General features: G+C 39.0%; 1 protein-coding gene across 1 annotated transcript; it reads right to left on the reverse strand.

Annotated features, from left to right (window-relative positions):
- Positions 1 to 5,164: 5,164 nt before the first annotated feature.
- LOC131309564 (uncharacterized) lies at positions 5,165 to 25,081 on the reverse strand. Its single transcript, XM_058336181.1, has 8 exons — positions 24,776 to 25,081; positions 14,289 to 14,768; positions 13,389 to 13,868; positions 12,168 to 12,798; positions 8,796 to 8,950; positions 7,327 to 7,806; positions 6,359 to 6,838; positions 5,165 to 6,062 (listed from the first exon to the last, which is right to left on the reverse strand). The coding sequence occupies exons 1-8, from the start codon at positions 24,881 to 24,883 to the stop codon at positions 5,415 to 5,417; spliced, it is 3,462 nt and encodes a 1,153-aa protein (XP_058192164.1). The 5' UTR covers positions 24,884 to 25,081; the 3' UTR covers positions 5,165 to 5,414.
- Between the last annotated feature and the right edge of the window lie 43 nt (positions 25,082 to 25,124).

Genomic DNA, 25,124 nt, shown 5'->3' on the forward strand with positions numbered 1-25,124 from the left:
TTATTGACTAATAATATTCCGGAAATTAGTGACTAATCCTAATGCTATAATCAGCTAAAATTTGAAATAAAAATAATGAAATCTATATAATATGACAAGAAAGTTTTCTACCAAATCTTGATATCCTGATTTGTTGTGAGGGTAAAAAAAAAAAAAAACTTAATTTATCCCTCGGTTAAATTAAAACTTGCCGTTGATTGACTTAAAGATCTGATTGCCGTTGATTGACTTAAAGATTCGATTGCCTATTGTAATGATTTTCGATTGTAATGACTTACTTTTTTTCTATCCAATTTACCTATTGCCGATTGTAATGATTTCTGAAATTTTCGAAATTGCCGATTGTAGTTGATTGTAATGATTTTCGAAATTGCCGAAATTGCCGATTGTAGTTTATTTGGGTGTAATTAAAGACTTGATTATAAAGACTTGCCGTTGATTGGGTGAGTATTTCCGAAATACAAATGGGTGATTTATGAATTTGCCGTTGATTGGGTGAGTGCTATAATGAAAATACAAATCGGGTAAGGCAAATCTTCCATTGATTGAACAATACAAATTGGGTGAAACAAATTTATCTCCCTCTCTCTCCCTAATCGTTTCTCTTTCTCTCTCTCCCTAAACGTTTCTCCCTGACTCTCGCCGTCTCTCCAATTCTCTCACCACAGGTATGGCTCTTTACTTCATTTTTTTTTCCAATTCTTCATTTTTTTTTCCCAGTTCAATTTGTTAAGTTCAACTCCAAAAAAATTCGATTACGCTCGGTTCAAATTGGAGTGACGGCTGTACTAAGTATAATGTTTGAATATTTTTTTTTTGAGAACATACAAGGAGGGAGAGGGTTTCAATTCGAGCATTGGTAATGAAGAAGTTCATTCTATAGGATTGAATGAAGAAGTTTTTTTTTTACCCTCATAATAAATTAAATTTCGTAAAAGTTTAATCATTATTGCCCTCACATAATGATTTTACTTTTTTTCTATCCATTTGGTTATGAAATTCTACGACTTTCAAGTTATTTTCCGTCATCAAAATCGTGCATAGCATGGGTCTTATGAGATTCCCAAATGGGATAATCAGTAACACAATTCAACAAAAATGTCTATTCATACATTACTCAAACTACTGGTACATCAGTGTTTTTTGATTTGATCAAGATTTATGCGTTCGAGTTTGTTCTATGCGTCTTGGTTGGTCTCTTTCAAGCAAGGTAATTTTGTGATTGATCTCATAATCTCCATATATATATATATATATATATATATATATATATATATATATATATATATATATCGGGACGGTTCAAGGGAGACCCCAAAAAACACCTAAAAAAACACCCCAAATCTCAATCTCATAGTTTCCGATCAAATTTTTATGATCCGAACCGTTCAATGTGTGCAAAATGTGATTTTAAGGGTGCTATTAAGAAATTAATAAAAAATATGACACGGAAAGGCTTGATTTGAGCAGTTTTTATTTAAACCGTTCAATAAAAAACTGTTTGAAACTGTTCGGATCAAGCCCTTCTCGGTCATTTTTTTTGCTGATTTCTCGCGAGTACCCTTAAAATCACGTTCTGATCACATTGAGCGGCTCGGATCATCAAAATTTGATCGAGAGCTATGGGGTGTTTTTTTAGGTGTCCCCGGAACCGCCCCGTTATATATATATATCCACTGATCAGAAACTTTTAAAAAAGAAGATTTACAGCTAATCATTTCATTCTTAATTTATGGAATTTCTAATAGAGAGATGGTTAGTTTGTTCTTAGAGGCATTCAACGGGGAGATCATGTGCAACAAAAGTGAGTGTGATTTAGATAACTTTTCTATGATTTTACTTTCTTAAGTATCCAAAAAAATTTCATGGATTTCTGTGGTTTTAGACGTCGTTTACAGATTTGCTAAGGTTCTTCTAAGCACACCAAACATCAACTAAGGTAATGGCATGAATTTAATCTATTGTAATGTTTGCTCACGCGATGTGTGATTTTTTCCTAATCTTAATTTGATTTTTGCCTAATCTTAATTTGGTACAAGCTTTTATTAACTGGGAATGGACTTTCTCTATTATCTATTGATAGATATCAATGTTTGGATTGCCCTAATCATAATCGCTTTCTGGGGACACATCGTAGGCAAGAAAAATGGTATACAACCATATATTTTTGTCATTTTATTATTATTGATTTTTTTACCTACCCAAAATCAATATAGATTTTTTGTTTGCATTGACGTTTGGATAGTGTTTGTTATTTTATCAAAGTTTTATGCATTTGAGTTTGTGCATACAGAAGTTAGAAATTGAAAAATTATTTGCTCTTCACTTGCTGATTCAAGTTAAACAAGTCAATAAATTTGTTTGGGTTATTATTTTCGACAAAGTTGAATTCATTAGGTAGGGGTTGATATATTTGGTTGAATGTCCGGTATTTGTTTGAATCGTTCAAGCCGTGTCTTCAGACACAGGTATCCACTAGTTTGTTACATATGACGTCTTGCCGATTTACATTTTTCGAAATGTTTCTTACATACTTGAACATAGATGTATGGATGATAAAGAAAACCCAAAAAGAAGTATAAATCTATCATACATACACTATCATGCTAGACTCTAATCATTATATTGTTATTACATATTCGTTTTAGGCTCCGTTCCGTTAAGGTTCTTATTTTTTAAGTACTTATTTTCAGTTTTACGAGACAAATCATCTATATTATAAAACAGAGCGGTTTTTATCTACCCATACAAACATGAGCACCTCTACAGCCATCCGATCGCCTCTAATTAAGATCTTAGTCATCCAATTATTTTTCCTTTGATAGTATACAAGAGAATCTTTCTCCTTTGATAATATGCACGATAATTTGGTTTCCAAACTGTGATTGCCTTTTAATTTTTCATTCACACTATAAACCTACAATAATGTTTCTCTTCCTATATTTCCTTTTCTTCCTTTTTTTTTTCCGCCAACCTTCTATATTATAAAATAGAGCGATTTTTGTTTACCCATACAAACAAAAGCACGTCTCTAGCTGTCGGATCGAAATTCCAATAGATTACAATCATTGAATTGAATCATTGATTCCAACTTGCTAACAAGTCTCACGTCTGTCTACCCGTTTCAACCTGTTTTCAATAAGTTACAGTCATTTATGTCTTCCTCTCTCTTCTCACCTCTCTCCCTCCATTGTTGCGGTCTTTATATCGATCTCTCCCTCCCATAACCCACTCTTCGGCCCACTACAAAACATTCAACGCCCACCAACTCATCCAACGTTTCGGATTGGAGCCCCCCTCAATTTGTCGCTGATTGATCGCCTCAATCTCTGTACACATCTTCTCCATATCCTCGAAAAAATTAATTTGGTTTTCTCTCTCTGGTAAGAATTCCCCCATCCTCAATTTCACACTATACTAGGGTTTTCCTAAATTGTTGTTTAATCTTCAAAACAAAGAAAAAATAGAACGAAAGAAATACCATTACCAGGCTTGGTGTTTTCAATTGTCGTTTAATCCATGAAAAAGTTTAATGTATTGAAGTTTCAGCTTTTGATTGGTTTATTGAAGTATGAGTTAGTGTATAGAAATTTTAGCCTTTGATTGGTGTATTGATCGATGTGTTAATTCTTGAAGTTCAATAAAACGATTATCAAGCTTGGTAGTACATGGGTTCTTCATGTCATGGCCTGTATCTAGCCAATTTATATAGCTTGGAGGTATATGGGTTCATAATGTCTGAATCCTGACAAAAAAATTCCAGTTCTTTATGTCATGGCCTCTTGGTTTATACATTAAAAGTTTTGATATAGATTTTACTCTTTTTTGTCTGGAAGGCTGAAGCAATGGCTAAGGAAAGACAAAAGGGAACGGTAGTAGTCTAGCAGATAAGGGAAAGAAAAAGATAACCATTGCAGGGAAGGGAAAACAAAATTAATATCCAATGGTATTTGATAAATAAAAAAAATCCAAAAAGAAACATGTTTCCATAAGGGGGGGGGGGGGGGGGGGGGCAATGATCAATTTACTTCAGTTGTTTCAAAAAAAGTATTGCGCCATGCCTTTAGTCTTTGTTTAGAATGTGTTGCGCCGTGCCTTTAGACTTTGTTTAGAATGTGTTGCGCCGTGCCTTCAGGCACGGGCATCCACTAGTTATCTCACAATACATCATCTTTAATTCAAAAAATAAATACTTATATAATAAATCTTACTATGTTGCAACTAATAAGTAGTTATAATTGCCCCGTTCCAGAACGGGTTTTAAGTTCTTATTTTTTAATAAGGCAATTTCAAACTCAAAAATTATAGGTTTATTGAAATCTAAAAATATGCAATATGGATCTTGTTTGAGAGATCTCAATAAGATCTTTTATATGATGCAAAAAAAATTGAAAAATTATTTTTCGTTTATATTATTTTTGAGTTTGAAAATGTGAAATAAGCTTCTTATTTTTTAAGAAGGTTTCTGGAACGGGAATCAAAGACTACAGTTCTAAATGCGATTCTTGTTTGACCAAATTTTTTGATTTTTTTTTTTTGATTTTTTGTTTGACCAAATTATGCATCAAAAATAAATGTAATTACTTTTCTTTATGTTAGTATATTAAAAGTTTGATGCTTTATGTCTTTCTTATACAACTAGATTACGATCTGGCAAAAAAATTCTTCCATTTAAGGAGATTTGGACGAGCGGAAGGAAAACCCGAATGTTAGAGCGGGGATTGGGTGCCGAAAAAGTACCCGACCAGAGGAAGTAAAATTCGGCCTTGATCAGCCTTGTTACCATCCCATGATAATACCCGGCCCTAAGTAAGGCCTCATTTTGTGTTCACGGTCTAGGGAAGGCAACAAGTTGGTTCAGTCCGGATTTAATTATTACCCAATTTTTACGACCATGAAAGAAAAATTGACTTAAAAGTAGATGTGAAGCATGAGCATTCCAATAGTTATAAATCTTTATCTGAGGCCTCATTTTGTCAGACTGTAGTTGAGTTTTAAATACACCAGTTACTACTTGGTTGGAAGTGCAGTGAGTTGCAAGTAAACTCCACAATGCTTTGGCTAACGAAAGATGTAAATAACTCAGGTAGCTGCTATTCTGATACCAAATAGGCAAATATTAACCTCAAAAAGGCTATACAATCACAAAGAAGGATGGATCAGATGAAAAACATCAACAAGCTAGCATTAGTCCCAAGCCTGAATCACAAAACAAGCTTCATACAAAAAGAGTTATTCCAATATCATGAACCAACAGGTCTTCACATACCACTTCCCAAAAACTTAGCCAACACCGCCACACGTAAAACTGGCGTCCATAGATAGGATTAGCACAAGATACAGACACAGATACCTGATTACACAAGCCAAATTATAGGGCGTAAATACATTTGTCTATGTATGTTGATCCTTTCTCATGTCTTACGGCAGACATCTCCCTCACAAGTCCAACCCTCCTTTGTTTTCCCCCCCTCTTTTGTATCTGTTTTAAGAGCGCACTTCGGGTGGAGATCAAAGTCGCACTGCTCGCAGTAAAAAGACCAAGCTTGACCAATCTCTTTGCACGCATCACACTCATACCCACCATTCCTTCGAGCTTTTATCAGCTCATGAGCTGCATGAAGTTCGTGTTTCACTTTCTCAGGCCACCCCTTCGCCATATCCTCCAGCATTTCATCCAATTTCTCCAAGTGCTCTTCAGTGAAGGGATAGGCATCTGCACCGTGGGCTTGTAATAGCTGCCTCGCTTGTGTACTCAGTGTCTTTCCACTAGGCCCAATGGCCACCACAGCTGGGATTCCTCTAACTTTGAATTTTCGCTGAAGGAGGGCTTTTCTCTTGTCGCCAAAAGGGAGGGCCAACCATGGCATGCTTGCAAAGAAGTCATCGAAGGAGAATTGATCACGGTCACTTGAGATGAAAATTACTTCAAACGCTGTGTCCTTGGCCTTGATCTCATCGTATATTGCAATGAACTTGGGTAGAAACTCGCGGCAGGGTGGACACCACTGCGCTGAGAAATAGAGGAGGATGGTCTTTCCAACAAGTTCAAACACAGGTACCTAATAATAAAGAACCAGATGCATGTGATCAATACAGTTTCTATACCCAGCAAGGTGAAAATTATTTAGCAAGTCAGGAAGACCACGTAACAATGTGCCCATCCGGTAATGTTTATGGATTCACCCATTTTTTCCCAATCTCCTCTTGTTTTTTGGACACTGTATAAACGTATTCCTCTTCCTATTGGACAAGCACACTGCCAACATGGTGTTCCAGGTCTACTGAAAATTCTCTCTTTCCAACAAACACAATTGATTAAAATTGGATAGTAAGTCACTGTCTATGATAATCATACCTTAGAACCACTGTTTTCAATCACAAAATCTCTGTCACCTGAAACTAAAATTGATTCCAAAGTTTGAGCTTCGTTTTTAGCCTTCTCAATCTCTGCAAGCTCAAGAAGCTTCTGTGGTGTAAAAGGGTAGGCCTCAGCACCATGCTCTTCAATAAGTTCTGCCACATTCAGATTAAGGGTCTTCCCATCTGGACTTACTATAACGAGAGTTGGAAGGGTTGCAACCTCGAAGTACCGGGCAAGCTTTTCGCAGCTCTTGTCCTTGAAAGGCAAAGCTAACCACGGCATAGTTTCAAAACCTTGTTTGAAAGGTTCTTCCTCATCGTCTAGAGATATTAGAACGATTTCAAAGTTATTGCCTAGGTCCTTGATCTTGTTATAAAACTGTATGAGTTTTGTGGTGAATTCAAGGCACCCTTTATGGACAGTCATTGAGAAATACAGGCCAACCATCTTCCCTTCAAGCTCTGAAACAGGAATCTGATAGCGCAAACACTAAAGGTGATTAGGGAAGTCTCCAATCCTACATCGTATTCCATTTGAAGAAAAACAAAGCTAAAAAAAAAAGGCTCTTTTCTTTATCACAGCTGTATGATCCAAGGGAGAACCAAATCCTTCATCAAATCAAGGATGAACTAAATCCTTCATGAAATTCTCAACGGCCCATTTTTGTTGAAATCTGGTTCGAATTTCAAAAAGATTAACAATTGAAGATGGTTTTCATTTGTAAAAAATGGTTAAAAGAGGTTTTTGGGCTAATATTTGGGAAAACATTAGTACGGATCGGATAGCTTGTATGAGTTCAAACTTCAAACCAATTTGACTTCACTATGATGCAAAAAAGGAAGCAATATGATTGGAAATTCCTTGAACTCATCAATCCTCTACAATAAAGATAAGGAAAAAAAATCAAAATTTTAGGAAAACTAAATTTAGAGCTAATCTACCAAAACAGTTACTAGCATTACCTTGATCCCAGTGTTTGAAATCACAAAATCACGAGACTTGAAAACCAAGATAGACCTCAAAGATTGTTCCTTCGCCGCGGCCTCTTCTTCCTCTCTCAAGATTTTGACTCTTTCGGGTGTGAATGGATAGCCCTCTGAACCGTAGTCCTTTATGATCTTAACCCCTTGATCACTTAAAACCTCACCAGACCCATCCAGGATCACAAGATGAGGAATCCCCCTAACTTTGAACAATGCCGTAAGGCACTTACGGGTCTCAGAATCAGAAAATGGAATTGCAAGCCATGGCATTTTCGCAAAGTAGGCAACAAATGCTTCGTCAACTCTATCTGATGAGACGAAGACAACTTCAAAGTCTCCCTTCGATGAGAGTTCTTCATAAACTTCAACAAAATCCGGGGTGAAACGGCGACATGGACCGCACCATGAGCCGGAAAAATACAACCCCACTTTCTTTCCAACCAAATCACTAATTTTAACCTGAAAAAAGATCAAATGGGCATCCATTTTATTAGTTTGAATAGGTAAATACTGCATCGTGATTTGAATCAGGGTATGCCTCTCAATCTAGCACAAAGTAAAAGGCATTTGCATTAACCAAATCGGGCCATGGATAATGCGATTATAAACTAAAAAAACCAGGAAGCATTCTAAACGCAGGTTCTCATTCCAACTGTTGCCATCAACACAGAGCTCCCCGACAAAATTAAGGCTCTCCACAAGCTCCCAGTTGACAAATGTAGGAAGTCAATTGATCTATATATTAAACACCCAGGGGTCATTCAAGAAATCCGTCAACCATACCCCACCAAGAACTGACGCCCTTCTCGGAGGACAGGGAGGGAATTGCGCATTGAATTCCAGACCACAGAGGACTTCTAGCAGCTGTTCTCACACAGGAGATTAAGGTCTTGTTTGTATTTGGCCTTGAGTTTATTGGATTGCTCTTTGCTTCCCTAGAACACTTTCTTTTTTTACCATGGAGGCCAAAACCCATAAATTTTCTCAGGCATCTCAATACAGCATAAAGTTAAAAGAATATTATGCATAAACATTCAATGAATTGCTTCCTTTAGGCCCTGTGCAAATAAATTTGGATTTCAAATACAGGGATTCGAATTAAATCACTCAGTAAAAAAAGGCTCAATTTTACGTCTGATAGTGTGCACGGGAACTTTGAGATTGGGATGGGAGCTTTATTGTGATAAATAGTAGGAGTAGCCAAATAGGAGTATATTCAATTGTTGGTGAAATTGACCATGATCCCTACATCTGGAATACCTATCCATCCAAACGTGGCCTCAAATAACGATCAAGGACAAAACCCGCAAACAAATTTCCTTCTAAAAGATCGTGAACTTAAAATAACAGACCGTTCACTTGACATGGAAAAAACAGAGGACGGAAAAAAATAAAAACCCAGAAACAAAAAAATAAAATTGAAGTTGATCTGGGGGCTGGGTATATACCTTGTCGCCATTGTTACGCACAAGGAAATCCCTTTCTCCTCCGGAGAGAAGAGATACGAGATCGCGAGTAGCATTTCCATCGCCGTTAGCCATAGCTTCCTTCCTTTTAACCCTTTCTTTCTCAAATCTGCGTTGCCTGGTGTTGAACGCAAAAATTCACAGGATTATATTTCTACCTGTATTGTATCGGCATGTATTAATACAGTATGGATTATGGATACGGATGCTTTATTTTATTTATATTTAGTTTTTTGGTCTTTCCGTTCATGTATGAATTTTTTCCTGGAAATACGCAATACGAACTTGGTGAAGGAATTGACTTGGAGGGGTCAACGTCGAGCACGCGAGAACCGGCCTTTAAATAGTCACGTTTTTATAATGAGAAATTCCTGGGTGCCGGACAGCTACCATGTGGCGGTACCCGTTAACGAATCGGATAGTTCGAACGCGTTTCAAACGGTTTAGGTAACGATTCATACCGTTCGAACATATTTTGAACGGTAAATCTGAATCGCCAATAGGATAACACGTGTGTGGTACCCTACTGGCACTCAAAAACTTCTCTGTTTTTAATATTGTACTTGTGGGGACTCAGGTTGGCGGCCTTATCCATTATCAATATCTCCACAAGTCCAATTTTGTTTCTCCTCATCTGAAAAAACAGGTAATTGGTTAGAAACTTCTAATAGTAGGTTCAATTATTCACTTTATTTTCATGAGCCCCGACTCAACCAATCACATTGTTAATTGTACAACAGAACTGAAGTAAAGTAAGGGTCACTGTGTTTGTCTTCCGCCATTGCCATGTCACTAGGAGATAGACTTATCCACGGAACTGCTGTAAATAGTCTGTTTACAGAGCCGTACAATTTCGGACATCCATTTCCACTTTGGATGGAAAAGTTTTATTAACATACGGATCGTCTATAACACTCTTTGATGGTTGTGATTCATCTCCGTAAAGTTCACGGAATCTTCCATTAGAAAGATTTTCTTGTCATTAAATTTGGCCAAGTTCCACTAAAGATTTTTTTTGGACTTTTTTCATTTTGTTCTTATTCAAATTTTTTTCACTTTTGTTCATTTTGCGACAAACTTTTTACCCCTATTGATTCGTCTCAACGAGAGGAGTCGAAAGAGTAAAAAAATTATGGCTTTTACTCAAATATTTTTAAAAATATCCAAAATAAAGGGGCTTTAGCTTTACTAGTATATTCTTGCTCTTCCACGCGCACACGCAAAAAAAAGAAAAGAAAATTTTCTTTAGCTAAAGTAATTGGCCAATCCAACGTACTCGCATTCGTGTTCAATGACCTCATATTAAACATCTCACCTCTCACCTCCTATTGGAAAAATTATTCAATGCTTCTGGGGCACCGTCACGTGATACCTCAGGCTCTTTCTCCATCACGCATTGTGGTGAGACTCAAGACAAAGTGTGTCGATCCTATCGCAATGTGTGATGGAGAAGGGACTTAAGGCACTACATAGCTGTGACCCAGGGGCACTGAATAATTGGCTTTTGCCATCCAAGTCCATCCATTCCTTTCCACTTTTTCTTTCAGCCGATTTGATTTGTTCACGGAATTATCCGTTTTGTTATATTTTTCTATACCTAATCCCTTAATCCGATTAAGAATTCCAGATTTGCCTTGCGTTTTTTTTCTTTGATTATGGGATTTGTTTGCGTGTTTTTTTTTTTTTTTGTCAAAACCCTTGTTTGTGTTATCACCTCTAATTGACGACTCTCAGTTTGTTGAAAATTTCCTTGCCGCCAAGCACTGTATAGTTATTCATGAGCTTAAAGTCTTTCAATTCATCGAATTTATCACCCCATAACCGTAGTATGTTTTCTAAACTACGAAAGAGCAAATAAGTGTAGAAATTGAGCTAAAAAGGAGTTAAAATATGTTCACCCTCTTAAATGGAAGATGAACAAAACTCAACTCTAGAAATATAAACCTTTGGCAGTAACATTCACTGTTCCAAATAGCCAATAAACGAGTTCTTGTTTTTCTATTCAAAAAAGCAAACGCAAACCCAAGAACGGAAGGAAAAAGTTTGGTGCACACTTCTATGGACTCTTCTCTGGTCTCAGGTATGAGACCAAAGAAGGCGATCAAAGGTCTTTTTAGGATTATACACAGTCACACACATAATGGAAGTGCAATAAAATTGATAAGCACCCACAAAGAGCACACAATGTTTATGTGGTTCGGTCTCAGTGCCTACTCTACAGGAAAAAGAATGACTTTTCACTAATATGGAACGAGTCTCTCTCACTCACACAATATTTGTCACACTTAACTCTCTCCAGCTACACTAAAGAAAAGGAAAGAAAAAGGTTGCAGTACAATCACACGCCGGCCTTTCTTCTTCCTTTTTTCTGTTGTTCTCTGCTTTTTGTCTCGGCTCTTCTTTTCTTCTTCTATTAATTCTTCCTTATTGTTTTTACCTGGTTTCTCTTCTTTTTATTCCAGAGACAAAAGCTCTCCTTCTTGCTTCTAAAGGAAGCTAAATAGGCTCCCACGTGCATATCCTGTATTCATGTGCCAAGAGTTGTGTAGAATCTTCCAAATAAAATTACCCCAAAAAAGAACCCTTTGGGCCAAACTCTTTCATGGGGAAAACCCAACAAAGTAGGGCTGTCGTCTTAAGGTAGCCAACAGTGTCGGAATATCATTGCTAGGGTGGCAGAGGAAAGGGAGGAAAAAGATTATGAATCTTCACTTCTTTTTCTCAATGTTCTAAAGAAAATGTTCAAAAAGTCGCTAAGCACTGGTCGGACGGTCAGCTACCTTCCAGCTTCGAGACCTAGAAATCGGCACATAGCAATTAGTCGGTTCTAGTAGAATAGATTCCGCCAGTGATTAATTTTTTGTAACACTGCTATTTCTTTCCCTGTCGATACACTGCGAGGACATAGCCGGCAGAATCCTTGACCTCATAACAAGAAATAAGGTTTCTGGACAACTTGCTAGCCCTCATTGGTATATCATGAAAAGTTGATTCCGGAAAACACAAATCCTATTTTTAAAATTAGCAAAACTATCAAAATTCTCACAGCTTTAAAATATATTGAAGACATTTATCACTGTGAAACCCGTTTCTATTTGAAGATTCAAACTTTTCTGCAATAAAAAAAAGAACAAAATCACACTCTTCACAACCAAATGCATTAACAAGAACAGTCGCTTTCTTGCACTGAAGCTGGCACACAATAACATTCAATACCTAAAAAAGAAACTTGCATATAGAGTAAAAAGCCACTTCCGGAGGTAAAAAATACATGCCTTTAAACCTTACACCAAACTTACCCAATTTTTATTCGAAGTAGGAACCACACTCATCAGAACAAACTGAAGATCATACAGCCACAGTTTTGAAACCAAGCTTTTTTGGTTTTTGTCTCCCCTTTCGTTGCCTTGTTTTCTTCCAAAGCGCACTTTGGATGCAGATCAAAATCACACTCTTCACAATAAAAAGACCATAGTATTCCTTCTTCCCCACACCCATTGCACATGTACCCTGGGCGTCGAATCAGCTCAAGTTCATGTTCATGGAGTTCATGCTTCACCTTCGTAGGCCACCCCTTTGCCATCTCCTCATTCTCTGCTTCAATCTCCTTCAATCGCGCCTCTGTGAAGGGATAAGCATTGGCTCCATGATACATAACAAGTTTGCGGGCTTCTGTCGAAACAGTCCGTCCAGTTGGCCCGATTGCAACTAGCATCGGAATACGTTGGACCTTGAAAATGCGGTCCAAATACTCCTTCCTCTCATCTCCAAAGGGAAATGCAAGCCATGGCATTTCGGAAAAGTATTCTTCAAATGAGGTTTGATCCCTGTCACTAGAGATGAATATCAGTTCAAATGCATCGTCTTTGGCCTTAATCTGGTGATACGTTTTGACAAGCTTTGGTAGAAAAGCACGGCATGGAGGACACCAGTGCGCTGAGAAGTAAAGGAGAATATTTTTTCCAACAAGATCCGAAATTGGAACCTAGAGAAAGAAAGAGAGGGAAAGTTTTGCATCAGTGATAAAATGAAGATCTCCATTCCACAAGTCGTGAAAAAGCCACATCAACAAATCTGTATCCTAAATTAACATAGCAATCAGGGGTGTTTCTAAAACTCAGGACAACGTACAAAGTTGTAAGGGGTGTTTGCAATAACATCATTAGTTTTGCTGTGCGTGCAGCCCAGGGACGGGGGGATTCTAGTCTCCGGTGTCTCGAAGATTGTGCCTCTGTGTTTTCCACCTTTTGCTTGGAGTCAAAATAACTTTCAAAGCCACTCAAAAACCAATGCTGAGAAACACCAATTTAAGAATTTTTGGATCCTGATTTTCAAAATCGCTTTTCTAAAACACAAAGTTTGGACAAAAACCTTGTAGACTGTAAGGTTTTGCGGCTTTTGCATTTCACGGATGTGATGTAAATGCATGCATAGAAGTAAGACTTTCCCAATAGGATCAAAGCAGGCTTGCAGTGGATGAAATTCTCACGGATAAAAATGCATAAAACAAAAATAAAGCTCTAAGTTTCAAAAGACTAATCAACCAAATAGTGGGGCATCAGTAACGCTTGATACCTTGCATCCACCTTTCCCAATCACAAAATTGAGATCTCCCGACACCAAGATAGACTCCAATGTTTGTGCATCCCGTTTTGCCTTATCTTTCTCCTCAAGCTCCGAAAACTTCTCCGGTGTAAAAGGGTACGTCTCAGTGCCATGTTCTTCAATGGCCTCAACAACATCAGACTGAAGAGTCTTCCCATCTGGTCCGATAATAACCAGTGCAGGAATAGTTGGAATGTCAAAGTACGCAGCCAGCTTGACACAGCTCTTGTCGTTGAAAGGAAGAGATAACCAAGGCATCTTTTCAAAGCCTTGCTTGAAGGATTCTTCATTATCATCGAAGGGTATCATCACAACCTCAAATTTCTCCCCCTTTGCCTTCAGCTTCTCATAAACTTCAACGAGTTTTGGAGTGAACTTAACACAATTCTTGTACGAAGACTGAGCAAAATACAGGCCTATGGTGTTGCCTTTGAGCTCAGAGATGGATACCTTGACAACAACAATACAGAAAGAATGCAATAAGATTATGACTTATGAGAGAAGTTTTGGCCATGTCGGAGGGAGGGATTAGGAGAGAAAAGAAAAGAAATGGTATGATAAGACAAGTCCATCACTTGTTAGGCTATTGAGTTATGAGTAACTGAACTCCCTTTTAAGGCTCATTCCTTTTCTCACAAAAAATGGGGATATTGAAATTTTACAATATCAAAATCTCCTCCAAATCAAATGAAAAGGACACATTTGAAGATTATTTTAGTAGATGAATACAAAGCACTTTCTTTCTTTTGTTCTCTATTCTTCTACTAAGTCTTACCAAATAAGATATTCCAAACAGATGATAAAATAGCAAATAAAGGACCCAAATTGAGCACTACAACTAGTCTGTTAATCTCTGCACGTAAAACTTACCTTCTTTCCATCAGCCAATATCACAAAGTCACGAGAACGGGAGGCTAATATGAATTTCAGGGGCTGTTCCAGCTTAGCCTTTTCTTCTTCATCCTTAATTTCTTTGATCCTTTCTAGGGTAAAAGGATACGCATCAACTCCATACTCCCGAATGAACTCAACACCATCCTCAGTCATAACCTTCCCATTTTCATCAAGGATCACAAGGTAAGGTATCCCCATCACCTTGAACAACTCATCCAACCGATCACGAGTGTTTGAATCAGAAAATGGGATGGCAAGCCAGGGCATCTTGGAGAAATAACCCTTAAATGCCTTATCATCTTCATCTGCTGAGACAAATACAATCTCAAAATCGCCCTTGGGGGACAGTTCATTGTAAACCTCCACAAGATTCGGGGTGAACTGTCGACATGGGCCACACCATGACGCTGAAAAATACAACCCGACCTTCTTACCTTTCAAATTGTCAATTTTCACCTGTAATGTTCACAACTATCATGTTAATTCCATTTATGTTAACACTGGAAAACCATAATATTACTTCCATTTGGAACATTCCCAAATTCAGCACATGCAAGTAATCTGATGTAAGCAATAGAACTTTCTGCTGCGAAATTCAAATTCAACTAATCAACTTATGAATTATATTACAAACCGAAAATCTATGAAAGGAAATGATTTAAATAAAAGTCCAGGCACATCAAGCATGCATATAACACTGTGGGACGGCTACGGCACATCGAAGAAGATTTCTCCACCGAGGCCTTTATTTCCACATAACTCCATACATCTCACGTCACTACTATTCACTATCCATCAAACTTTTGGATAAGGTATTTTCTCCTACATGTGTCCCTGGAAGTATCTTTCTTCAAAGGTAGTAAAGGCGCGCTTATCACAAGGTCTTCTTTTGGCACTTGAGTGAGGGGCATTCACCAGTGGCATCTCCGTGAGGGTTTAACACTTAGTAATCTTCACTTGCTCTCGTAATAAAATTGTGAACTCAGATAAATTATAATATATTGATAGAATTATTTTGATTAAGAGAGAGAGAGAGAGAGAGAGCATATATATGCAATATTAAGATTGAACTTGACGAGTTTTTACACTTTAAATTAGAAGATTATTTTGCATTCCTTTTTATGTTTACTCGTAAATTTACAATATTATAATTTTAATAATAGCATAAAGTTAAGTTAATAAATCAAAGGGCAATGTTATAACGTTACGTAAATAGTGATAAAGGTTAAAATCATGGATACAGATAACTAAAGTACAAATGTCACTTCTTAATAGTTTTGGAATTATTATCAGATACATCTCGTTTACTGTGCAAACAAAAGAACTGATTTTCCATTTTGGTTGTTTAGAGTGAGTGCAAAATAGGAGACAGATTAAACTTGTGTTCAAAACAACGGCTTTTCGGCATTTTTTAGTTGATGGGGTCTTCAGGTGTTCAAAGTAATGGCATTTTTTTTTTTTTTTTGATAATCAAAAGGGTGGGGGGAGGCGACCAGAGTAGCGACTCCCCTTGGGCGTGACCATAGGGGTTCCCTACCCACTGTAGAATGTCCGGTTCGAGTCATAGCTACTGTCCGGGAGGACAGGCCGTCACCAGATTATCATAGACATAGGCATAGACATAGACATATCCACTGTCCGGAATGTCCGGTTCGAGCCATAGTAATGACATTTCACCAGATTATTATGAGTACAAGCATGCACCAAAAAAGGGTATTCAAGTGAATACCTACTCATGCAGGTGGCGCTGCCTACGACATTCACTATTGTTGTCACAATGCTATGAAAGCAATTGTCATTGAATATCATAGACATAGGCTTTCACGGCCAGCAAATTTTACATTCTATCTAGATATACCTTCAGATTTTAACTTACATTTCTACATTCGAATCAGTGTTTGACACTGGGGGTGAATTTCTTCATTGTCCTACTCGGTCGAAGCAATTTCTTCACTGTTCAGTTTCGTTTAACATAAACACGGGCATGCGCCAGTTTTAAGCAAAGTTGTTGGGAAATCGGAGCCCCGCACTCGACTCACAACGAACAAAAACACTTCAGGATCTTGGGATACTATCGTCACAGAAAACAAACCAGAGAAAAGGAAGAGAAAGAGGAACAGAAAACAGAACACACAAATATACGAGGTTCGGTAACTTGCCTACGTCCCCGAGAGCCACACCAGTCCACTATGAACGAAAGAAAACAAAAGATTACAAGTTTTCTCTTTCCTCTCTGAGAAAAGTTTTCTATTGCACTCTCTCTCTCACTAGAAACCCTCTCTAGAAATTCTCTCTCTGTGCAGTTGCTCTCAAAAAATAATGAATACAGCAACTAATATTTATAGGCAAACCCTAAGTGATAGCTGGACCCTCCAACCAACTTGGGCGGTGGCCCACGGCCCATCTCGGCCGCGAGCCTGTCTGTCGCGCGCTACCTACCGCAAGCCTGACCGCGTGCCTACCTGTTGCGGAACTCTCCGCGCTGGTCACGGACCTTTGTTGTTGAACTCTGTAACTGAAAGTTGTCTGTATCCCCAACAATCTCCCACTTGAAGATAACTGAAGCAAATCAATATCAACAACCTCAATCAATAGCGGACGTAGTGAACTTCACCCCTCTTGGTGCGACTCCGGCCCTCCAACTCCTCACACGCAAAGGCCAACTGAAGTTGAGCACAACTTCAGTTTCTCGATGGTGACCGACTTTGTCAACATATCTGCCGGATTTTGGCTCCCCAAAATCTTCTCTAGTAATAGTTCCCCTTCTTCCAAAAGCGAGCGAATGAAATGGTACCTCAAATCGATGTGCTTCGTTCTAGCATGAAACACTGGATTCTTCACAAGGTGTATAGCATTCTGGTTGTCACTGAAAAGAACACTGTTCTCCTGCTTCAAACCCAACTCACCCAGAAAAGCCTTCAACCAAATCATCTCCTTAGAGGCCTCTGTGACCGCTACATACTCAGCTTTGTCGTGGACAAAGTTACCAACTTCTGCGGACGCGAGACCCAACTCATCGCCGTTGATCCCAAAGTGTAGACATAACCTGTGGTGCTTCGCCTTGTATCGTGATCACCTGCGAAATCTGCATCCACATATCCTCTCACCACCAAATCTGCTCTCCCAAAACACAATGGCACATTCGCGGTCCCGCGGAGATACCTCAGTATCCACTTGACAGCTCCCAATGCTGTTTCCCCGAATTGCTCGCAAACCTGCTCACAACTCCCACTGCATGAGCGATGTCCGGCCTCATGCAGATCGACCATCGCGTACATCAGACTACCGATGGCTGAGGCATACGGTACCTTGGACATGTGCTCCTTCTCGGCATCTGTCTTTGGAGACTGCATGTCAGAAAGTCTAAACTGACTTTCCAGAGGCGCGCCAACTACCTTGGTGTTCTGCATATTGAACCTTTCAAGAACCCGTTCAATAAACTCAACTTGACTCAACTTCAAGACCCCTTGAGTTCTATCCCTGCTGATCCTCATCCTAAGTATCTGCTTCGCTGCACCCAGATCTTTCATAGCAAACTCTGCTGCCAACTGTTGCTTCAACTTGTTTATCTCGCGTAAACAAGACCCCGCTACAAGCATATCATCTACGTAGAGTAGTAAAATTATGTAGCTCGCCTTACATCGTTTAAGGTAGCAACAGTGATCCGCATTGCGTCTCCTGTAGCCGCTGCGCTGCATGAAACTGCAAACTTCTTGTACCACTGTCTAAGAGCCTGTTTCAACCCATATAGGCTTTTCTTGAGTTTACACACCATCTCTTTCTTGCCTTTCTCAATGAAGCCAACAGGCTACTTCATATAGATTTCTTCATCCAAGTCACTATGAAAAAATGCAGTTTTAACATCCAACTGCTCAAGGTAGAGATTTTCTGCAGCCACCAAACTCAATACCACTCCGATAGTGGTCAGCTTCACAACTGAGGAAAAAATCTTTGTGAAATCAACCCCTTCTTTATGTTGGAAGCCCTTCACAACCAATTTGGCGTTAAACCTCTTGCTGCCATCACTCTCCTGCTTGACCTGGTATACCCACTTGTTCTGTAGCGCTTTCTTCCCCGCGGAAAGCTTCACCAACTCCCAAGTCACATTCAAGTGAAGAGAATCCATCTCCTCTTGCATAGCACGTTCCCACTTCATAGCGTCACCGATCTCTAAAGCCTCGTCATAGCAAAATGGTTCCCCGCTATCTGTCAAAAGCAAGTAATACAGCGACGAAAGGTATTTTGGATTAGGTTTGGGTACCTTAGTTGATCTCCTTACTACAGCAGCCGGTGAGCTAGACGCTGTCTCTAGAACTGCCTCAGACTCTGTCCGCAAGACTGCCTCTGTCTGCGAGACTGCCTCATCCATCCAGTCAGATCCCAACTCATCCCCACTGCTTTCTGGAAGATCCTCCAAACTAAAGTACTCGGGTGCCTCGCGATCCTCTCGCGTGACCACCCCCGCGAGACTCTCGCGGTCCTCAGTAGAACTCCCACTGCATTGTTTGCTATCCCTGTCCTTGTACAGCACCGACTCATTGAATATGACATCCCGACTTCTGATTATCTTCTGGTTTTTCTCATCCCAGAGACGATAACCAAACTCATCGCCGCCGTACCCAATGAACGTGCACTTCAGTGACTTAGCATCTAGCTTGTCTCTGACTTTGTCACTGAGGTGGACATAAGCAACACAATCGAAAACTTTCAAATGTGAGAGATTTACCTCTTTACCGCTCCAAACCTCTTCCGGTATCCCAAAGTTCAACGGAATTGATGGCCCATGGTTGATTAAGTATGCTGATGTACTGATCGCGTCTGCCCAAAACTGCTTGGGCAACCCCGCGTGTATCCGCATGCTCTGCGCACGCTCTATCAGAGTCCTGTTCATCCGCTCTGCAATGCCATTCTGTTGTGGAGTTCCTGGAAGAGTCTTCTCTAAACGGATCCCGAATAGAGCACGGGCTCTCTTGTACTCTCCCAGTTCATACTCTCCCCCGTTGTCTGACCTTAGACATTTCACCTTCAAGTTTGTCTCGTTCTCTACTCTGGCTTTCCACTTCATGAAAATTTCGAATACCTCTGACTTGTGTTTCATGAAGTAGACCCATACTTTTCTTCAGTGATCATCGATGAAAGTAACAAAGTACCTCGACCCACCGAGAGAATGCATTGGCGCGGGACCCCATACGTCTGTATGAACAAACTTCAGCTTGTTTGGCTTGGGAGGTCTGTCACTTTTCTGGAAACTAACTCGTCTCTGCTTGTCGAAGAAACAGTCTTTGCACATGTCGAAATCCACTGACTCAACTGGCAGCTTTCCCTGTGTCTGCAGAACCTTCATCCTCTTCTCGCTCATATGTCCCAACATGTTGTGCCACAAACTTGAACTCACTTGGCTCTCTGGCCGTGGACCTTCCGCGAGCCTACCCACGTGCGGTACCACCTCCGCGAGACCCTCGCTATCCTCGCGCGGGACCACTCCCGCGAGTCTCTCCGAGATTGCAAGTGAATGACTCCCATGTGAAGTTAAATAGAGAGTACCTACTTTCTTTCCGCGTGCTACCACCATGGTACCATTGGAGACGTTCCACGCGTCTCCTGTGAATGTTGAGGTATATCCCGCTGCTCCCAGTTGCCCAATTGAAACAAGATTCCTCTTCAGCTGCGTCTGACATCCTTCAAACACCATTTAAACCCCTGTGTTTCAATCTGCACATCACCCATTCCCACTATACTACATGGCTCATCATCGCTCAAGTATACTTGCCTGAAGTCGCCTGCTACATAGTTCTTCAGAACCCCCTTGCTAGCAGTCGCGTGGAATGAGGCACCTGAGTCAATCACCCATAACTCCGCGATACTGTCCATCGAAAGAATAGCGATACTGTCCATCGAAAAAATAAGTGCATCCTCCATGATGTGGGCCTCCTGCTCACCATTATTCTTCTTTGGAGCCTTACAGACTAAAGACATGTGACCCGCCTGGCCACAATTCCAACATTCACCTTTAATGCCGCGTACTTGTGTTTTGCCGCGGGACTTCTTGCCGCACGACTTCGACTGGCTCTTGTTCTGGTTTTGACCACCCCTGGTCTGGCTTCTGCCTCTCTGCTTAAAACTTAGAGCTAAACCTGAACTACTAGAGCCTGACGCTCCCTCGAGCGATTTCCTTCTAACTTCCTCAGTCAGAATCAAACTATATCATTCAGTTTGAGTTTCTCCTTCCTAGCCGAATTACTAATCTCAATAACCATACCCTGCCAACTCTCTGGCAACTGAGAGAGAATCAACAAGGCTTTAACCTCGTCGTCGAACTCAATACCAACAGAGATCAACTGGTCCACTATTGTATTGAACTCGCTAAGATGCTTCATAAACGAACCTCCTTCAGGCATCTCGAAGTTGAACAACTTTTTTATCAAGTGCACCTTATTTGCCGCGGACGACTGTTCATACATCTCTGCGAGCGCGTCCATCAGATCGGACCCGATTTTTTGTTTCAATATATTGTGTGCGACTGACTTCGAGAGTGATAATCGGATCAGACCCATCACCTTCGGATCAAGAACATCCCATTCCGCGTCAGTCTTACCTTCCTTTTTCTTTCCTTTTTCTTTACCTATCAATGGCTAGTAAAGATCTTTCTGATACAAATAGTCCTCTATCTGCATCTTCCAGAAAGCAAAGTCCGATCCATCAAACTTCTCGATCTTTGATTTCCTTTCTTTTGAACCCATAGCTCCCTCGGAAATCTGGACTGCCCGAAAGCTTCAATCAGAAAACTGTTGAACAACCTTACCGCAACCGCGGCTATGATACCAGTTGTTGGGAAATCAGAGCCTCGCGCTCGACTCACAACGAACAAAAACACTTCAGGATCTTGGGATACTATCGTCACAGAAAACAAACCAGAGAAAAGGAAGAGAAAGAGGAACAGAAAACAGAACACACAAATATACGAGGTTCGGCAATTTGCCTACGTCCCTGGGAGTCACACAGTCCATTATGAACGAAAGGAAATGAAAGATTACAAGTCTTCTCTTTCCTCTCTGAGAAAAGTTTTATCTTGCACTCTCTCTCTCACTAGAAACCCTCTCTAGAAATTTTCTCTCTCTGTGCAGTCGCTCTCAAAAAATAATGAATACAACAACTAATATTTATAGGCAAACCCTAAGTGATAGCTGGACCCTCCAACCAACTTGGGCCGCCCACGACCCATCTCGGCCGCGAGCCTGTTTGTCACGCGTTACCTGCCGCGAGCCTAACCGTGCGCCTACCTGTCGCGGAACTCTTTGCGCTGGTCATGGACCTTTGTTGCTGAACTCTGTTGCTGAAAGTTGTCTGCATCCCCAAAAATAAGTTACAACGATCAGGCTTGTGCAGTATTGCATCGTGATGGGCCCGTGTTATATTTGGTACCATCCTCGTTTGCCCATATCATCAAACACATAGTAGCAGTTTGAATGTTCATACTATTTTCCGGGGTTCTAACTTACCGATCCTATTTTGTCACCTTTTACCCATCTAGGTCCTCCGCTTGTCAAGCTCATTCCCCATAAACCCTGTTTTAAGTAAACTCACGAAAATACCCCCGCACATTCATTGTTCAACGCACAATTTAAATTTAGGATTAGAAAAAATTATCCTATGCAAATGGAACATTACGTTGTAGTATCCTAACTCATCTATCATTGGCTAATATTGGGAGACCCATTACCTTTTGTTAGTGCTTTGAGAAAGAAATTGACATTTGGCATTTGATGAGTGGTGGAGTATTGTTTGAAAATCACCAAATAATATCTTCTAATAACTTTTCTCTCTCTAGAATTGTCACATGTTTACACGTACATACATATACATACATAAATATATACAGGTCATATATGGTTAAAAGTTTAAACAATTATAACTTTTCTTTTACATAAAATTTTGAAAAAAAAATATTTTTGAAATCTACTCAATGAGATCTTTTAAACAAGATCCATTTTGAATATGAAATTATGTACGCATAAAAAAAGTTATTTTTGTATCCTTTTATTAAGAATTCACATCATTTTTGAACATTCTAATTATTCAAAATGAAAGAAATCACACCTCTCAAACGCAGAATTCACACCTCATCTACACAATTCACTTTCCAAAATACACAATTCACATTCCAAAATGAAAAAATACACACCCCTCAAATGCAGAATTTACATCCTCCAAAATGAAAGAAATCACACCTCTTATAAATAATTCACATCCTCCAAAATGAAAGATTTCACATCCTTCAAATGCAAAATTCACACATCCTTTACTAAACTCATTTCCCAAAATACATAATTTACATCCCAAAATGAAAGAATTTACACCCCTCAAATGCAGAATTCATACCTTTCAAAATTAAACAATTCACACCTTTTCTAAATAATTCAAACCCTTAAAAATAAAAAAATTTACACCATTCAAATGCAAAATGCACACATACTATACACAATACACTCCCCAAAATACATAATTCACACCCTAAAATGAAAAGAATTTACACCCCTTAAATGCACAATTTACACCCCTTTTGAACAATTCACATCATCCAAAATGAAAAAATTCACTTCTCTCGAAATGCAGAATTCACATATCACTACTTATTCCCCAAAATACACAATTCACACCCCAAAATGAAAGAAGTTGCACCCCTTTTGAATAATTCACACCCTCCAAAATGAAAGAATTCACATCCCTGAAAATGCAGAATTCATACATCACTACACACTTCCCAAAATACACAATTCATACCCAAAATTGAAAGAATTCATACCCCTCAAATGAAAGAATTCACATCCCTTCTAAACAATTCACACTCTCCAAAATACAAAATTCACACCCCTCAAAATGCAGAATTCACATATCACAACTTACTCCCCAAAATACACAATTCACGAACTAAAATGAAATAATTCACACCTCTTAAATACAGAATTCGCCCCTTCTAAAATGAAAGAATTCACACATTTTTTGAATAATTCACCCTGCAAAATAAACAATTCACATCCTTTAAATGCAAAATTCTCACAGACTCTACACAATTCACATTCAAAAATTTCACAATTCACACTCAGAAACAAAAAAAAAAACTGCACATAATATTCTATTTAATAGGGGTCATATTTGATAAATCTCTTTGAGTAAATTCTAAAAATATAAATTTTATAAAAAATTGATATATATATATATATATATATATATATATATATATATATATATATAAAAGATATTGGCTTTGTTTGGTTACCATTTTAGTGTAGTTTTAGTTTAATTTTTTAATCATTACCCTATTTCTTTTTCTAATCATAACCCTATTTCTCTAATTATTACTTTCTTATCTCTCTCCAATTATTACATTTCTCTTCAATCATTACCATATTTCTCTCTCCATTCACTACCAAAACTAAACTAAATTAAACTGTCAACCAAACAAAGCCATTGAGTTTTAAACTTTGTAATGCAATAGTAACAAATATGTCCACATCAACATGTGTCAACATCTAACACATGTTCGGGAAAAAAAACGCATCAACCACATGTTTATATGTTATCCGCGTAAGGAGGTGAAGACAATTAAATTAGTAAAAACACGTTTGAAAAGGTCCTGGGTGGGATAGCGGGACAAAAGAGGATTGGCACGGAACCCAATACAAAATATGGGACCGGCCAGGAATTTCCCGCTATTTTCCACACCATAAGAAAAAACAGATTAAACTACAAAAAAAAAAAAAAAAAGGAAATGATTTTGCCACACTATTTTTTGATAATGTCACACCCTGCAAGTGTATTTTTGCACCAAAAAATACATTTGCAGGGTGTGACATTATCAAAAAAAGGGTGTGGCAAAATCACTACCCAAAAAAAATCCCCCAATATCCCTTTTATCCAAAATTTCCAATTGAACAACAATAGTTTGTCAGGTTCGAAATCCCCAGTACAATAATAAAAAAAGGCCAAAACTTCCAGCTACAATCCAAAGTCAAAAGATAACAGACCAGATTTTCAGGTAACACTAAACTGATAGAAACATTATGGCTTCTTTCCGTGATCAATAACAGAGAGAAAAAAGTCTTGGTGATCTGCAACAGTGACTAAAAATACAAACACATAACTATTTTTTATTTTTGATAACTCAGGTGTTCAGACTAGTTTACGCGCATTTTGACTATTCATAGGCACCCAATCCCACCACCGGCGGGAGAGCCTACTTAAAGCCAGAACAAAACTTTGTATAGATTGACCCGAAAGAGTTCATAACACCTGAGAAATTCAAACATGAGACCTTAGGAAAAGCAAACTTAATTCACAAGTCTTGATCACCAGGGGAACGTTCTCAAACATGTTGGTATAACTATATACACAGCAAAGACAGCAATCACGAGTTTCTTAAAAATTGCTTGGACGGAGACTGAAAATAAGGGAAAATCGATTACCTGATCGTCGTTGTTGCGAATGAGGAAATCCCTGTCCGAACAAGAGAGAATAGACCGAAGGTCGTATTGTTGGCTCTGCTCAGCAACACCATCGTCTTGGCCCTCCATTCTCTCTCTCTCTCTCTCTCTCTCTCTCTCTCTCTCTCTCTCTCTCTCTCTCTGTGTGTGTGTGTTAATTGAAACTTCCACTGGTTCTACGAAGACGAAAGTGGGGTTTCCGATAGCGCTTCGAAGCCTGCATACACAGATAGATATATACAGCACGAGAATTGAAGATGATTTCCGCTCAGTTCTTTTCTTTCTGAGAGAGATTGGAATCTCTCCAATCTAGAAGTTTCTTTTCGTGCTG

The sequence above is a fragment of the Rhododendron vialii genome, chromosome 12a, assembly GCF_030253575.1.
Source record: "Rhododendron vialii isolate Sample 1 chromosome 12a, ASM3025357v1".
NCBI lineage: Eukaryota > Viridiplantae > Streptophyta > Magnoliopsida > Ericales > Ericaceae > Rhododendron > Rhododendron vialii.